The sequence below is a fragment of the Mauremys mutica genome, chromosome 2 (genome assembly GCF_020497125.1).
Source record: "Mauremys mutica isolate MM-2020 ecotype Southern chromosome 2, ASM2049712v1, whole genome shotgun sequence".
In the NCBI taxonomy this organism is placed as follows: Eukaryota; Metazoa; Chordata; order Testudines; family Geoemydidae; genus Mauremys; species Mauremys mutica.
This window is the reverse complement of record NC_059073.1, coordinates 299299144-299319777: the sequence shown is the minus strand read 5'-3', so window position 1 is coordinate 299319777 and position 20634 is coordinate 299299144. Positions and strand designations below refer to the sequence as shown.

The 20634-nt window shown below is 46.4% G+C and overlaps 1 protein-coding gene across 1 annotated transcript in view; it reads right to left on the bottom strand.

The window, feature by feature from the left end:
- Positions 1 to 20634, bottom strand: part of LOC123363339 (ATP-dependent translocase ABCB1-like) — a 55445-nt gene that overhangs the window by 10929 nt on the left and 23882 nt on the right. The window contains exons 14-22 of the mRNA XM_045004192.1: positions 20037 to 20240; positions 19019 to 19189; positions 16603 to 16764; positions 15401 to 15643; positions 13121 to 13267; positions 10828 to 10932; positions 9615 to 9692; positions 8159 to 8242; positions 4721 to 4924 (exon numbers count right to left, since the gene is read on the bottom strand). Of these exons, the coding sequence (XP_044860127.1) occupies positions 4721 to 4924; positions 8159 to 8242; positions 9615 to 9692; positions 10828 to 10932; positions 13121 to 13267; positions 15401 to 15643; positions 16603 to 16764; positions 19019 to 19189; positions 20037 to 20240 (1398 nt within the window). The remainder of the gene's footprint in view (positions 1 to 4720; positions 4925 to 8158; positions 8243 to 9614; positions 9693 to 10827; positions 10933 to 13120; positions 13268 to 15400; positions 15644 to 16602; positions 16765 to 19018; positions 19190 to 20036; positions 20241 to 20634) is intronic.

Here is a 20634-nt window from a genome sequence, read left to right as displayed (position 1 = left end):
TATTTGCCTATGGTCACACAGTGATCTTTCTACTAAGCCAGCATGGCTGCTATATGATTCCTAAGTACTCCTTCCTCACTTGTACATTTTGTTGTACAGCAGCATTAGCTGGCCATTAAAGAAGCCATTAAAAGGTAAGAAGTTGCTCCTTGCTCTGAGTACCCATATCCCAGGCAGCAGCTCACTGGAGGGCTGCATGCTACCTTGGTTATGCAGCCTGAGCGGCACATTGAGCTGGGTGAGCCTCACACTCCTACTACCCACCCACAGTGGGGACTCCTGCTCCTGCTTCTGCCAGGCTTCCCCAGCCATGTGCCAGGCCCACCCAGTCCACCCCTCCTTCAAACCAGGCCCTTCCCCCACATGCTTTGGCCAGGGGTGACGTGTATCTTAACTTTTCATTTTCTGGATTTCAGATGTTTAAATTTGCATGATCTTTAGCCTCCTCCCCCTCCCCCCCCGCCTGATCCTGGCTTCACTGGGGGGCAAGGTGAGAGGCTCAGACACTCCAAGAAGAGCAGGGCCCCTAGATCCCAGCTCACATGGAGGAGCAGGGCTCTCCCCAAGACCCAAGCACACACAGAAGGGGAGAATTCAGGGCTGACAGCCCACCCCCAAATCCTCAGCTTCCTCTGCCACCCCTCACATTCCCCATCCTCTCCCCTCACATTCCCCCAATCCCCACCCTCCCCCTTATTTGAGCCCCCAACTCTTCTTCCCACCCTACCACTCATCCTCATTTATCCCCCTCCTCATGTACCAGCTTCCTCTTTCCCCCAGCTCCAGGCCCCAACCCCACTCCACCCCTTCCCCCAAAGCCCCACCCCCAACCCCACTCTTCCCACCCTGCTTTTTCACACCCAGTTCCTCCCCCTCCCCCGAGTGCACCTCATCCCCCTGCTTCCCCTTTCCCCCCAGCACCTCCTGCACACCGCGGAACAGCAGATTGTGGTGGGCAGGAAGCTCTGGGAGGGAGGGGGAAGGAGTTGATCTGTGGGGCCACCAGTGGGTGGGAGGCGCTGTGGGGGAAGGGAGGGAGCTGGCTGCCTGTGGGTGCTAAGCAACCATCAATTTTTTTCTACTCGCAGAGTCAGCACCTATGCCCCCATCCCTTGCTCTAGACCCAAAACAGCTCCCTTCTTCCCATTTACTCTTACACTGCAATCACCCCTTGTAATTAATTTTCTTTTCAAACACAGTTTGAGAGTCTTCTTAATTATCGGCTGTGCTCAGAGTCCATTTCTCCAAATTAAAACAAAAGTTTACATTTCATTTTCAGATTTCTGCTCAGGGTGGGCGTAGAACTTCAAAGCTGCTAGAATCTGTGAACTTAACTTTTTCCCCTGGAGGCTTTGGGGAACCCCATACTCAAATGACCCCATCTTTGGATCACTCACTCTACCCTACGCTTTCATGACACATAGCAAATTTCAAGACAATCTGTGTAAACACACAGATTTTAGCATGCTTAGTAGTCATCCTTTAAACAGGAAGGGCTTCCCCACGTTAGCCAGAGCAGAGCTGGTGCTCAGTTATAATGCTGTATAAAATTAGAAGTCCAATGGAGCAGAGGTGCTCCACACATCCATCAGCATCATAATAGTCTCAGAGAGCTGTGAAGTGGCCCATTCATCTCAATGGGATGTTCTCAGCTGAAAGTGAACACCCAGCCTGAATTCAGCCAGAATCTAGCTCTGAGGAGGGTGACCAGACAGCAAGTGTGAAAAATCAGGACGGGGTGGGGAGTAATCGGCTCCTATATAAGACAAAGCCCCGAATATCAGGACAGTCCCTATAAAATTGAGACACCTGGTCACCTAGCTCTGAGACATATGAACTGCTCCATTCATGCCAGTGGGTTTTCCCATTCCCTCTCCCCAGGACTGTAGAGTTTCTGTCATGCCCATTCTCAGCTCCTCACCCCTCTCTCAGCAGTGTGTTCTTGGGCCATGCTCTGAGCATGCCTGTTCTAAGCTTCCCACTCAGAGGACCCGCACTTCCCTGATCCAAGCTCACATGGGGAGAGGCAGAGAGAGGGGGCCAGACTCCCTTAGAGGGACAAAGCATCCCAGATTCCAGTTCATGTGAGGAGGTAGGGAGAGGGGCTTAGATGTCCCCAGAAAGCAATGCCTACTGCAGACCCTGGCTCACAGGAGAGGGGACATGGAAGGCAGATAGATCCCCACGGCTGGGGAAGGCAGCTTCAGAGCCTGGCAAACAGAGGGGGGTCAGGTGCAGGGCTCAGACACCCCCAGAGAGGCAAGTGCCTCCCCAAAAAAATTCCACCTCACATGCAGGGGGTGGGGAGAGGGGCTAAGACTCCCCTAGAGAGCTAGGGGGTCCCCCAGATTCAAGCACACACACAAGAGGAACAGAAGGGGAGAATGTGGAGCTGCCCCCATTACCCCCAGACCCTCTGCAACAAACCCCCATGTCTGCTTCCCAGTATCCATTCCCCAAACGCAACCTCCTCTACCACCCGTCCCCATTTATCTCCCTCCCCATAATCCCCCCTCTTCTCCGTGCAGCCCCAAACCCCTCTCACCCCATTCCCCTAACTCCTCCATCTCATAAAATGCTCCTGTCTTGCCAGCAAGCATTTGCACACCTATTTATTTTAAACAAAAATACTTTGATGACATTACATCCCCCTCCAAAATAGAAGCCTGATAGTAACAGATTTTAGCAACATGCCAGCCAAGCTTTCCCAGGCTTTCAGCAAAGGGGACTGTGAACTGCCACTAGCTGGGGGAGTTCAGAAACAAACACTGTGCATCTCTTCAGTCTATCTAGCCGCTTTGACCATATTCTATCTGCAAATCCTTTGGGGTTCGCTTTACATACGTGCTCAATGTAACTTGTGGAGTGTTTGACCTTTACTCAAGAGCCTAAGTGGATGGCCAAACTCTCTTGCTAATAATGCTCTGAATCTTGCTTCCCCCAAGTGGCTAGTGGATGCCATGTATTCTCTGGGGGTAACCCTCAAGTGAGTGAGACCCTTGTGCCAGGATCAGACCCATGGTCTGATCTCTAGATGTGGGCAAAAAAATATTACTAGAACGAACCTTTAGAAAAGCTGATTATTGGGTAGGAAATGGCATCTCATGAACCTCTTGGTCAAATGACCCCAAATTTGGATCACTACACGTATCTTGCACCCCCATAAGCTTCACCAATTTATAGTGGTGCACCTCAGGAGATGGCAGGGCAGGGTTAGTGACCCAAACTTGTCATCTGTTGAGCCAGACGTTCTGGAGATATAAGACCTAAAACCAGCCATTTTAAAAAAAGGTTTCTAGGTGGTGGGTGCATGCTCCAATATGTCGGTTGGTTTATAAGGTGCCACAGGACTCTTTGCTGCTTTAACAGATCCAGACTAACACGGCGACCCCTCTGATACTAAAGATAAGTTAATTACACCCCCCCCACACACCTAAGACTAAAGGGATTTTGAACTGAATGGCTGGAGATTGCTACAATGTGAGAGTCATAGGAGGTAATTTCATTTTGGGAGAAATGCAATCAAAGCGTTTGGGTGGAAAATTGGATGCGTAAACTTTCTTGGAATGAAGGTTGCCAAACCTCCAGGATTGTCCTGGAGTTTCCAGGAAGTAAAGTGTGTTGGTGATGTGAGGACATGTGGATCACTTTGAGTCATGTGAGAGAGCAGAGCTTAGGACAGGAGGAACTCTGTGTCTGCCACCCTCCGATGTCTGAATAAAGGGAGGAGCTAGGTATGTACCTTCAGGATCCTGTGTTCATCAGTACAGTGCAGAATTGTGTCCCTTCTATCATTAGCAGGGCACGGGGGCTGCATTAGAAAGGGAATTTTCAGTAGCGAGCTGCCATATGAGCAATCTAAGCATTTATTATCTATGCACACTCCAGGCAAAGTGAGTGTGCTCAGTGGCAGATGGAGTTGTACTGAAGAGTGGAGGAAGTAGTTAGCTCTGCTTGGTAGGTGTGTTAGGGAGATCTGTGGATGACTTGGAGATGTGTGACAGGGCTGTGGCTGGGATATGAAGAGATCTATGTGTGTGTGTGGAAAGGCAGGAGGTGCATGTGTACCTTCAGGATGAAGTATGTCTCAGTTCTATGTGGAATTGTGTAGGTTATGTCAGTAACAGGGCACGGGGCTTTAATTACAAAGGATATTGCCAGCTGTGAAGTGCGAGCCCTATACTTAAACTGGGAGGTGCGAGTCCCAGCTCGCATAGATGTACCCACTGTGCATAGCTAGGGTGGCATGAGCAGTGGCTTGAGCTAGCTGCATGAGTACAAACCCACCCAGACCCCCTGGGCACATACCTTGTGTTAACAGGGAGCATTGGGGAATTACTGAAAGAGGGCAGAGTTAAGGTTGCATGGGCAACCTTAACTCTGCAATTCCTGATGTTCAGAAGTTTGAGTTTTGCTCAAATCAGCATTCTCCAAGGGGACCACATGCCACCAAACAACCTTAACTTTGTGTTAACATAATTTTTTTGCCAATGAATTTCAAGGCAATATGAGTAACTGTGTGGATTTTAAAGCAATAAGAAAAGTCATCCTCAACCTTAACTAGAGTGGAGCTAGCATCCCATTATAATAGAATGTCTCTCTTTATCACTGTTTTATTTAATATATTTTCAGAGTAATTTCTGTAGAAAATCATCACTGACCATGTTGTCCTAAAAACGATATAACATTATACCCATTTAGTTTATACTGGAGATCTTACTCGTCCAGCCTCTTCCAAAGCTTTTTGATCTTTTGACGCATGACCAGCCACAGAGCTCAGTCGAATAGCATTTGCAGCAATAATGAAAGGAATGCAGGCCAGGATAAGCAAAGTTAATCGCCAGTCATATACAAAGGCAATAATGATGGCAGTCAGAAGGGTACAGGCAGTCTTAGTCAACAAGCCAAGTCGGCTTCCAGTAGCCTATTAAAAGCAAAAGAGTCCAAAGTTAGAGTTAATTCCTGACACACTAAACAGAGATCAAATGCACAAAATCATTGTTCATTTAGGATCAAATACTCAGAGGGAGAACAATCATAAATGTTGTGCATTTAAAATGGACAATTATATCTGCAAAAACCCATATGGACAATTAAATATGCAAATACCTCTAGCTGTGGGTGAGATTCAGGAAGCCTGATGAAAATGTGGCCAAATGGGCTCAATTCAACAAAAAATATCAGGGTCCTCCTGTGCCACAACAAGGCACAGAAATCATGAAGAGCCAACAGCCTCTAATTTGGGGCATTTCAGTTATTGGGTGCCCAGCTTAAGGCACCTAGGGCCTGATTTTCATAGGTGCTGTACATCAGCTGAAGATAATGGAAGATGCAGGTTCCTTTAATTAGGCACTTTGTTTTCAGCAGTGTTAGCAGCAGGAAATGAGCGTTCACACCAAAGAGCTCTTCTCTCCCTGAGGATCTGCACATCCATGTCATCAAGAAATGTAAAAGTGATGATTGGCACAGCCATCTATGTAAACTGTGACAATACTCATGGCTCAGCTGAGCAAATAGTGGATTTTCCAGCTGGGGGCCAAACTGGAAAACCAGGGGGGGTGGGGGCAATTGATTCGATTAGATCTGAAACAATTAAATTTTATTTTGTCAAATAAAAAATAATAATTTCAAACTGACTAAAACATTTTGGTTGACTAAACACCCCCCCACACACACACACACACAGACAATTTTTTGTATTGATTTGGCCATTTTGCATTATTTTTCTCCTCTTTTTTATTTGGCCAAATTTGAAAATGAAATGCCATTTCAAAACAAAAGTAGAAATGGCTTATTTTTCAATGGTCAAAATGAAACATTTAGACTTAAAACAAATCTCCCTCCCTATTTCTTTTGACTATTAGTCAAATTTAACCAGATTTAGGGTCCCTAAAAATACATATTTCAGCAAAAATACCATTCACTGAAAACATGTTGGCCAGCTCTACTCATGCCTGCAGATGAAATGGAAAGTTTTGTGGAAACAATCCATCTTTCAAATATCGCACTGTGGACAAACCAAGAAAACCTTGGATGGGAAGTATGATACTTTCTTTGCTAGCCAGAGGCTTTCCTGCCCTCAAGAGACTTTTGTGTTCAATAAAGTTATACAACCAAACCAATGCCAAGATGAATTATTGCCATATACTCTGGGGCTTACACATAAAGATCACTTTGAGGCATAGGCACCAACTGCGTGGGTGCTCCGGGGCTGGAGCACCCATGGAAAAAAATTGGTGGGCAGCTCCCCGCATCCCCTGCTCCAGCTTACCTCCGCCTCCTCTGTGAGCGCGCCGCCTGCTTCTCCCCCATCCCTCCCAGCACTTGTGCCACAAAACAGCTGATTTGCGGGGCAGGGAGGGAGTGGGGAGGAGGTTGGAATGGGGGCGGGGCCAGGGTGGGGAAAGGGTGGAGTTGGAGAGGGGAGGCGCGGGCACCCACTGGCGCCCAAGAATGTTGGCGCCTATGCTTTGAGACTTCAGCTAGCACAACATATGGCTGCCCATTTACTTAGCAGTAGCCATGTTGGTTCCAGGCTATTAGAGAGACAAGGTAGATGAGGTAATATCTTGTACTGGACCAACTTCTCCCGGTGAAGAAGACCTAAAGAAGAGCTCTGTGTGAGCTTGAAAGCTTCTCTCTCTCACCAATAGAAGTTTGTCCAATACAAGATATTACCTCACTCACCTTGTCTCTCACTCCTTGATTTTCCTTGGTTCTCCAGAGCAGGGGTTCTCGCCCTTTTTCTTTCTGAGCCTCTCCCCCCCACCCCAACATGCTATAAAAACTTCATGGCCCATCTGTGCCACAATAACTGGTTTTCTGCATATAAAAGCCAGGGCCAGCATTACGGGGTAGCAAGCAGGGCAATTGCCTGGGGCCCCATGTCACAGGGCCCCCCGTGAAGCTACATTGCTCAGGTTTTGGCTTCATCCCCATGTGGTGGCGTTCAAGGCCCTGGGCGTCAGCCCCATGAGGTGGGGCTTTGGTTTTCTGCCCTTGGCCCCAACGAGTCTAATGCTGGCCCTGCTTGGCGGACCCCCTGAAACCTGCTCGCAGCCGGTTGAGAACCACTGCTCCGGGGAATGCAGTGTTCTCATGTTCATTTTGATCTATTAAGCTTTTTCATAGTTTGGATCCCATGCACCTGTTTTACCTTGACAGCTGGGATGATGGACCTTATCCTTAAGAATTAAGTTGCAGTTTTTAAAGATTCAAGTAATTGTACGTTCAGTCAAATCTTTGAGTGATTCCCACTCTGTGCTGGGCAGTAAACAGGAGATGGGAGGGAGCATTAAATCTACTGAGTCTGAGGATCTAGTGAGTCTAGTGAATCTGGGAGTTGAGAAAGGATTTGTTTTTTTAAGACAAGTGAAGTAGAAATTTAATGTTATTTTAAACTATTGAATAAATCAGGAAACTTATTACTCTTGCCTCATGAGTGAATTTATTTTAAAAAGTATGGCTGATTTTTTTCTTCAGAATTTTTTTGATGGGGTTGTGTGGTGGGGAGGAAAGGAGAGATGGGCAAATTCTGCAGAATTTGCCCCTTATCTGCAGGATTTGCGGTGGCTCCTATCCTACCCCACTCCCCAAAGTCACACAGTCCCTTGTGCTTCTGCCATCACTGATACTCTGTATTAATGACAACTCACTTCACCCCATAAAGCCCACATAAACAGGCTTCCTGTGTATGAAATGCAGTGGACAGAGCTGGGAAGAAGAAATCTACCCATGTTAACATGAGGTCAGGGTATTGACTGCAATTCTCCCACACTACAGCCCCTCCAAGCAACCGAAGTGGGGCTTTAGGGCCGCTTGGTACACTGAAGACTTTCCTCCATCATGTGGTTTAAGTGGTGCAGAAGTGCTTACACTGGCTCTTGGACATGGCTTACTTTTAAAGTTAGTAAGGTGTTTACTTAGCCGCTTACAGTAAGGAAATGGAAGGTGTAAGAACATCTGCTGAAGCTTTGGTAATCGTCATAAATTGGGACCAGTGAAACTGTTTCCAAGACGTTGACAGAGTGCTATTTAAATGTGTCAGCCAGTCTCTAGAGTAGATTTACCAACTCATTTTCCAAAATAACTTCATCGCCCCTTGCCAACACTGCAATTCATAGTTGTAAGCAAAACATAAAAACAAAAACAAACATACCCCTTTGACTTGTGAAGCGTCTGTAGCTAGTCTGGTTAACAAAACCCCTATGGCATTTTTAGGATCGTCGTACCACCCAATCTCCTGCAAGGGAATAGACGGTTCCGTTATTTTTGCTTTTGCAAATGAAATGTTCTTACCGTAACTCAGACTGGTCAGGGTCATTAGTACAATGTGTGGACATTTAAAGCTTGACTAGCACGTGTGCAGGGGGAAGAGAGAGAGCCAGCATAAGCACTAAGATACTCACTCTTCTTCTGTGATGAGCAACATTTGTCAGATAAACTGAAAACGATCTTAAAATAAACTTTTCTTACCCTCAGAAGATTAAACTGTTAACAATCCAGGTGCTAACAACTGCAAAGATTTTAGAATTTAGAGTCAAGTATGTGTCATGCACCATAATGACAGTTTCAGAGTGGTAGCTCTGTCAATCTGTATCAGCAAAAAGAACGAGGAGTACTTGTGGCACACGTACTCCTCGTTCCTTTGGCACCATAATGAGAGTGCCTTCCACGCCCATACCAACATCGGATAGTCACAGTGCTCCTCTCCTACACGTTTTATATTACACTGACTTCTGTAGAGCTATTCCTGATCGATATGGGTGCATGTGGGAGGAGAATCAGCTTTATTATCCTTAAAGGTAGTGGAAAAGAAGAGGTTTGTTTGTTTTTTGTAATTTTCCCTCTCTTCCCCATCCCCTTAGAATGTCCCTATGCATATGCAGAACCCTGTGATACCAAGCGCTACCAATGGATATGCAGGGTGCTTAATCGTTCACCCACAGAGAATCCTCTGCAAGGAACAAATAGAGCTGTGTCCTTTCCCAGGGATCCATCAGGAGGGAATATCCAAGGACTGTCATGTTGCAATAGTATTATTGTAAATCAGTCCTGATCCAGATAGTCATCTTGACTAGAGAAACCACTCTAGTGAGCAAAGATAATGCTTTGAGAACCTTTACCTGTTATGATATGGTCCGTTTGCTATGGAGTTGGATGCAAACAGACCTAAACCTATTTATCTAAACATTTATATCATGACCATCAGGGTAAGATAGAGATTTAACTTCTGTTTTGTTAATGTTTGCAAATATACCAATGCACTCAGATACATGCATGCTTTATACACTCTTCAGTATGGTCGACATTGAAAGAGATGTCATCAAAATTAGACTGCTCTCCTAGCAGAACTGAGTTAATTTGTACATGCTTTTGCTTTATTTTGTTTCGCACGTGTGCTCAGAGACTTGCCACTTGTGCAGTGTTGAAGTGGCACTAAAAGGATGGGTTCTCTCGAAGCCGTGTTGGAGGGAGGCTCTACACAGGCTGTATGGAACCAGGAATTTTCATGGTGTTATACAAACATCAGCCCACAAAAGCCACCTGGCTAACGTGGCAGGAGTGCTGCATATTTGCTGTCTATCGCTCTTACCCAGAAACGAGGCCCGTACCTGCTGAAGCAATGCTTTGAATGACAAAGATCGCAATCTCTTGGTCAGAACTTCCCCAGACTTTCCAAACATGAATCCCTGAAAAGGGAGAATGGGAAATACAACAGTTGAATTGTATGTGCTGGGCTGTACAGTCATATTTAGAACAACCTGCTGTAAATGTGATGATATTTCAACTGTTCAGCCACACAGTTCACAGAACCTACACAGTGTTTTGGGAGATGGTTTCAGACGTTAGTTTAAAGCTGGTGAAAGGTACCACACATATTCCTGGAAACTGAAGTTTCATCGTACTGCCCCACCCACATGCTTCCGCAGCCAGCTGCAGAGGTCAGCAGTGGAGTCACCTTCCCTGCTTACTCATTCCTTAGCCTCACTACTCACACTGCTATCTAATAGTGCCGACTGGTAACGTACACACCAATGTAGTGGAACTGGGCTGTGCCCAAACGCATTCTCCCTAGGACACACAATGGTCAACAGCATCTTTCAGGCATTGTTGCCCTGGGCTGCTTTGTAACTGGCATTCGGAAATGGTAAGGCTCTGAATTCCATACCAGCCATTTGAGCCATTCAGTGGCTTGGCTCTGGAACAGTTTCTAAGAAACATAGTGAATACAAAGTTGCATTATGTCCAGAGGTGAAAGTAACTTACAGGACTTACTGGTACTGCCAGAGTCCTGAGGGGGGCGTGGCCTCACCCAGAAGAGGCGTGGCCTCTCAAGATTTAAAGGCCCTGGGGCACCAGCTGTGGCTGGTAGCCCCAAGGCCTTTAAATCAACCCGGGACTCCCAGCTGCAGAGGTGGCTGGAAGCCCCCAGGGCTCACGGGCAAATTAAAGGGCCCAGGGCTCCGGCTGCCACAGAGCTCCGGGCCCTTTAAATTCCCACCGCAGCTCCAGCTGGAATTAAAAGGGCTCAGAGCCCTTTAAATCCCGGCCCCAGCCCAGCCGCCGAGGCTGTGGGTGGGATTTAAAGAGCTCTGGTGTCTCTGCAGCAGCGGGGAGCCCAGAGCCCTTTTAATCCCAGTTGTGGAAGCCGGTGCGGTCCAGCATGGCATATTGGCTCTTGCCAGTACGCCGTACCAGACCATACCAGCTTACTTTCACCTCTGATTATGTCCCCAATATACCTTTCAACGAGATCTGAAAATCTTGACCATAATGTATGTGACCAGATACTCAGCTTTGACTTTTCAATGTAGTGAAGTTTACCTGGATGATATGTGTTACTAAGCTGATCACTGCCAGTACAAGAAACATTAGAGAAAGCAACGTGGTGTTTTTGCTCCTTTTTTCAGGATCTGTTTCTTGAAAAGCCTATGTAAAAAAAGCACAAAGTGACCACCAGTTACAATAGCTCAGGAAACACTGTAGAAACGATTGAACTTCACCTTCTCTCAGCTCTTCCCCGGCACCTGAACTCTGCCACCTCTCAGCTTTCTGCTGCTGGCCAGGAGGTCACTCCACCTCTCCCAGCTGATCTGCCTCTCATCAGCTGCTCCTTCTCCAACCCTCCACCAGACCCTCCCCTCATTTGCCTGTGAGCTGCAGTTCCACTAAAGTGCCTCCAGGCCAGTACTGGGTTTACGATGGCACCTGTGGTGCCATGGAGCCAGGCCCATGCTCAGAAAGGGTCCCGGACTGCTCTGCTTGCACTGTACCCTGAGACCCCCCAGCCCGCAGGCTCCTGCCCCGACCCTACCCACCACTTGCTCCTCTCGGTCTGCCCGCCAGCTGCCAAGAGCTCCTCTCCACTCCCTGGCCTCACCCACTGGCTTCTCTCTGCTTCCTGGTTGGACCTCAGTGCACCTCCGGCTCTGGGCAATCTCTGCTTCCCACTGTCTCCCTGAGCTGCCTGGGACTGATGCAGAAGCCTGGCCCATCTTGTCCAGTTGAGGGGGGAAGGGGAAATGGTGTTGGGGGCTTGTCTGGGCCCTTCCAGGCACGTGGGTCCTGAGGGAGCCCAGGTGTGGCAGGCCCTGGCCTGGCTGATCGTGTCACTCCCGAGGGGCCAGAGTGATTCCCCGCCCCAGGACGATGGTGTCTCAACCTGGCAGACACAGTTGTCTCCCAGCAGGGCCAGTGAGGGGGGCCAGGAGGCAGGGCATGGGGCAGTGGGTCTCTGGAAGGCCTGGGGGGGTGCTGGGCTGTGAGGGGGCGGGGAAGATCTCTGTGTGTTGGGGCAGTAGGGAGTAGGGGTTCTGTGTGGAGTGCTGGGCACTTGTGGTGTTGTGCAGGGCGCTATGCATTTGTGAAAGGGTCTGGGGGAGGCGCTGGTCATAGCGGGTCCGGGGGGGCTTTGGCCATAAGGAATCAGTGTGTGTTCCGGGGTTGGGCAGGGAGGGCTGTGTGATGTGGCAAGGGCCCACCCCCGAGGGGAAGAGGCATGGTGGCAGCACAGGGGCGGGCAGACCATTGTGCGTCCAGCAACTGCTGGTTTGTAAGTAGTGCCCTCACACTGGGCTGGGCCGAGCGGGGCCACCCCTGCCATGCCAAACCCCATTGCCCCTCGCTGGCTCCTCGCTCAGGGACTGTGTGACAGATTTCTTTCCCCCCTCCACACACCCCTTGGCCTCTCGTACTCCTGCAAAGGAATCTTCCATTCCTCACTCACACACCTTTGACTCTCACCAAAGTGCTTTGCGATGCTTGCAACAGCGTTAGCCACATACAATGCTGATCTGCCTTCCCCGGGGACTCCCTGAGGGAGGAGGCCATTGGGGTGTGACAACTGAAACCCCTGCGCCATGCTCCATTGCCCCATATGTTTGGCGCTGGGCCCACAAAAAGTTAATCCAGCCCTGCTCCAGACTGCCACTTCACCAGTGCCTATCTGCCTTTCACTGAATGCTGTCACTCCGTCAGACCATCCACCGCCCCGCCAGCTGACTACAACACCCCTCTTCTCTTGCCTGAAGATAAAAGATTCCCTCAACATCTTGCTCCAACCATTCTCCCTGGCTGCTGCTCCAACTCCCAGCAGCTTCCAACAATCATATACTGGAATCCAAAGGAAGACTCCATTTCTTTCCTGCAATAATTCAGGAATCAAGGGGTTAATTATTCAGACAGTCCCATGGATGTCCCTGGTACTTACAAACACGCTGGAATGCAAGGTACCTTGAAGGAGCTTACTGTCCAAAGAGAACGGGTACAATGCAAAGAGCAGGGTCAGGTACAAGGCAGGGAGCCTGCACAACAGTGGAGCAGGGTAAATGAAAACTGAGTTTGATAAGGGAAGGTGATTTGCTTCTCTGGAAAGGTGAAGTCATTCCAAATACGGGGCTGGAAAATAGGCAAGAAGTCCCAAGTGGGGAGAGGAGATCAAAGGCTTGATCAAGTTCCTGCTAAAGTCATTAGAAAGACTTGTAGAGTTCAGTGACAGTGGGAGTAGAAGGAGGCTCTAAGGCATCACCAGAGAGGACTAGCTGGAGGGTTGGGCAGGATTTAAAGTTCTGCATTTGTGCCTGGTTCAAGTTAGTTTACCATACAATTCTGAACTTACCCCAATGATTTTTCCAAATATAACTGCAAATGCAGGGTAGACGCCACCAGAGAAGGCAGCAGCAATCACACCAAAGAATATATGCAGCCACTCAGGTTTGTTCACAGCCAGAATTCTGGAATAAGGCACAGCAGGGAGATTTTCCTCCTACATAAGAGATAAAATTCAACTGTTCATTGAAAGTTGTGGAACATGACAATTTCCTCAGCTAGGGGGTAAATCAGTAAACTGTCCTAGCAACTGTTCATAGATAACTTGCCCCAGCCTCCAATGTACACACTGAATGAGCAAATGTATTGAAGATTTGCCGCTCTGTAATTTAAGGTCTTAAAACTGCTATTGCAAAGAAGAAAATCTGCAGGTATAAATTTAACAAAAGGCTAACGGGGCGGTGTGGGGAGAGGGGTGGGTGGGATGGGGTCTATATAGTTCAGTGAAATGTCAAATAGGGTCAGTGACCATGGTTTGCAACTTTAACACATGAATCATTATAACAACCTAAAAGTCTCACTGTTCTTTTTATGCTCAAATCAGTCTAGTTCAGCCTCTGCTAAATGCTAGTGGGTTGGCAGTAATACAATTGGGTCGACTTATGTCAGTTAGTCTGTTTTGTCTTTTACAAAATACAGACTATGACTCATTATCAGATGCATGGAAAAGGCATATGAAACAGTGATTTAGGCTTCATCTCCCTTGAAAAATACTTGGCAGCTCAATTCAACTTCACTGAACTATTCAAAATGTCCATACATTTGTTGAGGAAGTTGTGGAAGATGAAATGAAAACATAGGAACTGGTACAAATTATTAGATGAGGTTCTGAGCCAGTTGTGATGGCCTCGCCTGGTTATCTTTGCCTGTGTTGCAGATACTGGAAAAGCCTGCCCACACTTCAACCATACAAGCCTGCTGAACTTTGTGACATCAATAATTTCATGTCTTCCCATCTGATTTCTTCACTTTACTGAATGTGTTTAAGGATCACAGGGCTGGCTGGGCTCAGCTCCGCCCTCCAGGCTTTGTGACCTGGTGCACATGATTGCAAGGCCACTCTCATAAATTTGGCCCGGTTGGCCCCCTCATCAGGCCAAACCTGAGCAATGCTGCAACCTCTGAGGTTGCAACACCCGGAGTAAGGAGCCAAGCCCAGCTAGCCCAGCGGGACAGGAGATGCGAAAGAGCAGCTGGTGTCAAAATCTGTGGTAAACACTGGCCCCCCGATATAACCCCCACCTCACAGCTGGGCAACACTCCCTCTTCCATAATCCTTGTCCTGCACCCCATTTTGGACCCTCTGCTGTAGCCTTCCCCTACAGCCAAGCGATTCTCCCTCTGTCATACCACCTATCCTGGCCCCTACCCCCTCAACTCCTTCCCACAACCCCTCACTGTAACCCTTGGACCCCAAATCCCCCCACTCTTTTACCCTCTTCTCTCCAGGGGCTGCATGACGTGGCTGTGGTTTTTGGGGAGCTATCAGTTTGCCACCCCTCCCCTGGATCTGTCTGCCCCCATATCCTTCCCTCAGCCCCAAACTGCACCTCTACACCCCTCTGCCCCCATTTTGTTCCCCAGACCCTCCAACTCCTTCTCATTACATCCCCAGACTCCTAATCTCTCCATTTTACCTCCAGCCCCCCAAACCTCTTCACCCCATGGGTTGTGTGTGGGAGGGTTGTGTGTTTTTGGAGGGGGTGTCTTGGTTTACCACCCCTCCCCCCAGTTGCTGGTGAGGGGAGTTCCCCAGCTATTTACATCTGGCTAGAACATATGGAATCTTAGCTCTGAGCTCCACCAAACTCCTGATGGAGCCCTGCGGCGGGGGAGAGCATTGTGTCTAGGAGTGTCTTACGAAGTCTCTGGGTCATAACAGACCATTACAAATAGGGTCTGAGCTGAGAAAGGTTGAGAAACAAACACAAACATCTAGCAAGGTTAGGTACGTTATGGATTATGATACTGTTTTCAATAAATCAAACATTTTATTATTATTATTTGAACATCTTAATAAAAAGATAACTAACAAGCATAAAGCTCCTTAACACAATATTGTGTAGTAGGTTAATTCTGTCTCAAGAGGTCAGACTGATTTGTTTACACCTGTGTTTTCCCTGAAGATTCCCAATTCAAGTATTCACCCAGGTCAACGCTGCATATCACAGGATCATAGCAAATGTGGCATGGCTTAAAGCCTTTTTTAAAAAGAAAATAGAATGACCTTTGTTCTTATTCTCACAAGCCATCACTAAACTTTAGGATTAAACTGAATTTTAACACTAACCTCTTTCTCCTTCGTTTTCTTCTTCTTTTCAGACGACTTTTTCTTAGAAGAGATCTTTCTGCTTTTACACCTTCTGGATCTCTTAGGAATGCTTCCCATCTCAATGATTCCTGGTTCTTCAAAACCACCAAGATCAGTCAGGTTCTCCATCTTGAGATCTTCTAGATCCTCTTCCTCATAGTCTTCATCTTCTATCTCTTCATCGCTTTCTGACATCTCATTTTGAGTGTTTCCACCATGACCCTAGTGACAAGCAAGGAACAGTGATACACAGTCACAAGACAGTTTGCAGCAAGGGGAAGGAACATGTACTTGGTATGGAAACAAACAAAATTACAACACTTTGGTTACATGGTCACTTTCACATCGTAATTTGTATAGGCCAAGTTCTCTGCCAGTATAAGTTGGTGCAGTTGCAACTTACACCAGCAGAGAATTTGGTTCTGTATGCTTTTCCCGCCCCACTATCTATATAGCTCAGTCAAATCCGGGATCTACAGTTCTGTGATGATGTCATCCACCTCTTTTGCTCAGTTATGTTTTTGACTCATTACATTGGGTAAGTGTGAAGCTACCGGTAAAAAACAACCACTTCCAACTCAGAAACAAGATTGACTGATCAACTTTCACTCAACTAGAAAACATGCAGAAACTGCAAAGCGAAAATGGCCCAGCTGTTTGAGTGCAGAACCTGTATGTGTCAGCAATAGTATCAGTGAGATCATAGTCGTCAACATTGTGGGTGCTCAGTGGCTCAAGCAGCCACCAAAAAAAAAATTAAAAAAAATTAGGGCGTGTTCAGCACTTGCAGGGCTGGATAAATCTTTTGTGGGCCCCAGCGCCTGGACTGTACCCCCACCCTAATGCCCCGCCCACCACTCCGCCCCAAGGCCCCTACCCCAATTGGCCTCTTCCTCCCCAAGGCCCCACCCGCACTGGACCCAGAGGCCCCGCTCTTGCTCAGCCTCAGCCTCTTCTCCCTGAGGCCCACCTGTGCTCTGCCCCTGCTCAGCCTCCCTACCCCCCCCCCAAGGCCCTGCCCACAGGTCACAAGGGAGGGGGAGGGGGACGGAGAGGAGCACCCACCAGCAAATACAAAAATCAGCACCTGTGAGTGAGATATACAGATAATGTTCTGGAGTAGAGAGATGGCCAGTAAATCTGAAGCATTTAGTCAGGAGTGCTCTATCACATCTCATTACCTGCTGCATCACAAGAGAATAGTAGACACCCTTCTGTGTCATGAGTTGACTGTGTGTTCCCTGTTCAACAACAACACCGTTGTGAAATCCAGCAATAATGTCAGCTGTTCGGATTGTGGAGAGCCGGTGAGCTATCACAATGGTGGTACGTCCAGCCCTAGCCTTACAGGGGGAAAAAAAACCCGAGAGATTTACTTTAAAATGTGGTGAAAAAAACCCAGAAACTCCCTACCTAACAGCACAGTGATAGTGTGGAAAATACAAATGTAAAAGCCCTGCTGACCCTTTATAGATGATCATTATTTCCATGCCTGCTGTCTGATTTAACAACCAAAGGACACTTCTGATTACAAAATCCACATTTATAATAATGACAGGGGAAAGTGGATTAATTTTATAGGCTGTGCAGATACCCACAGCCTATAGCTAAGGTTGCCTGACACTTCCAATTGTAAGACCTGTTGTCAGATGCTTATAACTTTGCCAAGATTTAATTATTTGGGCTGAAACTTTCCATGCCTCTGCCTCAGGTTGTGTTTTTTTGTTTTTTTTTCTAATTTCAGCAAAAATGGTTCAATGATTTCTCAGAATAAGTTTGAGCAAAATATTGCTGTTTTGCCCATATTAAAAAATTCTTAAACTGTTTAATTGAGAAGTTTTATCACCTAAATGCTTGAGAGCAGGGATTTGAAATTTGGAGGAGATGGGCATGTCTCACTGGTATCAGGGATGTACCTTTTACCATTCCCATGAAAATCTACCCAAATTTGGCCCAGTTATGAGGCTCTGAAAAATCTCAATTTCCATGTGCTCAGTAGAGACTTATTAGAGTTCAGAAGCTAAATTCCCCAAAGAAACAGTCTGCTTTGAGCACGCTATATTGTATGACAGAAGTGGTGACCAGATCACAACACTAAAATATCAGGACACACTGGGGTGCCGTCAGCCTCACCCACAGTCCACCCCAGCTCCTCCCAGGCTCTGCCCCCACTCTGCACCAGGTCTGCCCCCACCCCGCTCTGCCCCCCTTTCTCATTCACCCTAATGACAGGAGTGCACATGCACCATCCCCACAGAGTGACTAAGCATGTTCCAGTCCAGGATTGTGGGGGCTGAGCAGGACTTTGCCTGCAATTTCTCCTCCCTATAGTCAGCGGGAATTGTGGCCCCTGGCACAGGAAACAAGAGTAGGGAGAGCAGAATGAACAGTGATTATGGAAGGAATCAAAGTTAGGCAGTAAAGGATGCTCTTGTCTGCAGGAAACCCGCCTTATTTGTTGCAGAAGTTGTAAGGTGTGTAGTGAATGAGGCAGGGGATTGCAGGAAAAGAAAGGATGGTCTCATTATTGTTATAGCAGCTGAATACTGCCCTAGAAAATTGGATTCTAGCCCTGTCTCTGTGCTGAGCATTCACGGCTGCAACTGAAGTCAATGGGAGATGTGCTTTTAACATATCTAGGGCTGTATAATGCAAAATTCTCTGAAATATTGAGTCCTGGGCATCGCAGATCATGCACCCAAAAGTAGTATGCACTTTCAACATTAACATCTCCATGCCTCAGTTTCCCTTCTGTAATATGGGAGTAATACTACCACCTTACCTGTCAGGGGTGTTGTGAAGATAAATTCATTAGTGTTTATGAAGCACTCAGATACTAGAGTGATGAGAGGTATAGAAAAGCCCATGAGGAAGTTAATAATTTTGTTTTCATAGGGTTTGAATGGCATGGGGGCATACATTGAATGCTGAGGATAAAAAGAAATACTGACTAACACTGAATTCTGATGTGCGGCAGGATGTGGTGGAGGCCAGCATTAAAGAAGACAACTTCTGTCTACATACAAATTTCTTGGCAATCAGCATTGATGCTAACAGAAATAGAGCCTGTGATTGCTTTAGGGTTGCCACCTGTCTGGGTTTTATCCAGACAGTCTGTTTTTTGGCTTCTGTGTCTAGGTGCCATTTAGGGTTTCCAGGTGCCCAGTTTTTGGTGACCTGGCAACCCTATGGCACCTGAACCAAAAGCTCAGTTACTGCAGGGTGGGGAGAAGTGCCGGGTCATTAACGCGCACCAGCTTCTGCTCAGCCGGGCTGCCTCCTACATGCAAGCAAGCTCCTAGACACGGTCCAGCAAGCAATGGGATGTGTGTGGGGGAGAGAAGCAAATGATGGAGGCAGGGCCTCAGGGGAAGAGGTGGAAGAGGGGGTGGGGCCTCAGGGGTTTTGGAGTTTTGATTAATATCATGACACCAAAATTTTGAGCATGCATCCCTACTGATATCAATGATCTCCTTGAAACCAGTGGAGAGCTGTGCTTAAAAATGGATGGCATGCTATAGCCTTTAATGTCAAGTTTGCCATATGGTTGTTGTGCTTCTTAATACTGATTGATAACTCTAGCAATAGGATTCCTACCTTATCAAGAGCTGCTTGCACAATAGATTCACTCTGAGTGTCCAGAGCAGACGTGGCTTCATCCAGCAGCAGAATCCTGGGATTCCTTGCCAGGGCACGGGCAATAGCAATTCGCTGTTTCTGCCCTCCACTCAGCTGAGCTCCCCTTTCCCCCACCATGGTGTTAAATTTCTGAGAAAACCAGAGGAGCATAGAGATTGCAGAAGGGGTCAGTTGAAATCCTTTTACACCCCCACCCCCATCTTCTTGTTACTATCACACACAGAAATTCCCTCTTTTAAAAGTTTTATGATGGATGCTCCAATAAACGCTTTAAGAATAATTACTTCTAAAAGAAGTGCCTTGGCCAATTACATTCAGTGTTTTTTTCCCCTTGAGGCAGAGGATAGTTTAAAATTTCTAATGATCGATTTACATTTTTTTCTCTGTCTCACCTTCTAGTTGGCCAGGAATTAGTATGTGGTATGATGGTTTTCTACTAGCTTAAAGAATGTACTCTAAAATTAGATTTTTCAATTATTATAAAATAGAAGCAACTGAAGTGAAGAAACAGACAAACTAGACCTGGCTGAAGGAATCCAGCCATTTGATTGGCTAACAATAATAACCTGTGACTACTCAGGACCACATCAAAGCAATTTTGTTTGCCAATGTCAACCCAGTTTAAAAAACAAATAAGGACAGGAATATTGAAAGTGGGAAAAGATAGATAATACCTAGCAGAAGAAAACAGAATAAAAACAATCTGGTAAATTGAAAAATATCTCATTGTCCATAGAAATTCCTTATCCACCCTATTAAAAAATGTTGCCACATGACATACAGTTAGTATTGTAAATTAAGAACATTGTGGGCAAAATTGTCAATTGGAATAAATGACAAAACATCAGTGAAAAGCTAGTGAAGCACCATCTATTTGCACCAGCAGAGAATTTGGGCCACAAAAATTCAGAAGAACCGAGAGAGAAACCAAAGAATTTGTCATAGTTATAATGTGCTCAAAATTACATCAACTCACATCAGGCAGTCTGGATATAAAATCAAAAGCATTGGCTTCTTTAGCTGCTTTCTCAATTTCAGAATCAGTAATATCCTCTCTGCCACAACGAATGTTCTCAGCTATTGTTGTAGCAAACAAAATAGGCTCCTGGCTTACAAGGCCAATATGTTCTCTTAGCCATTTTATATTAAGTGTTCGAATATCTCGTCCATCTAAGGTAATCTGAGTGGAAAGGCATAAATGAAGAGTTTAAGGAAATGTATTATGTTTAAAATAATTAGTTGTTATAATGGTATAATAATAATATTTGACTTAAGTATTTGTTTAGCAGCTTCTCACATGGAACAAAGCAATAACATTGAAACAAAATGACTAGGAAAAATTAAAAATATATCTTCACAATCACCTCAAACTAGAGGAATGGAAGGAGCAGGATAAACAAAAAGGATATCCCTAAATATTTAAATCCAAATTTTGACTTCCCTTAATATCAGTAAAGTCATATCTAGGTTTTTACAATATTCTCATCATTATGGTATACAAGTAATGAAAAATCAGATTCAGAATTTCTTTGGATGCTACATATCTTTTGCTCTTTTAAGAATCCAATTTTTTG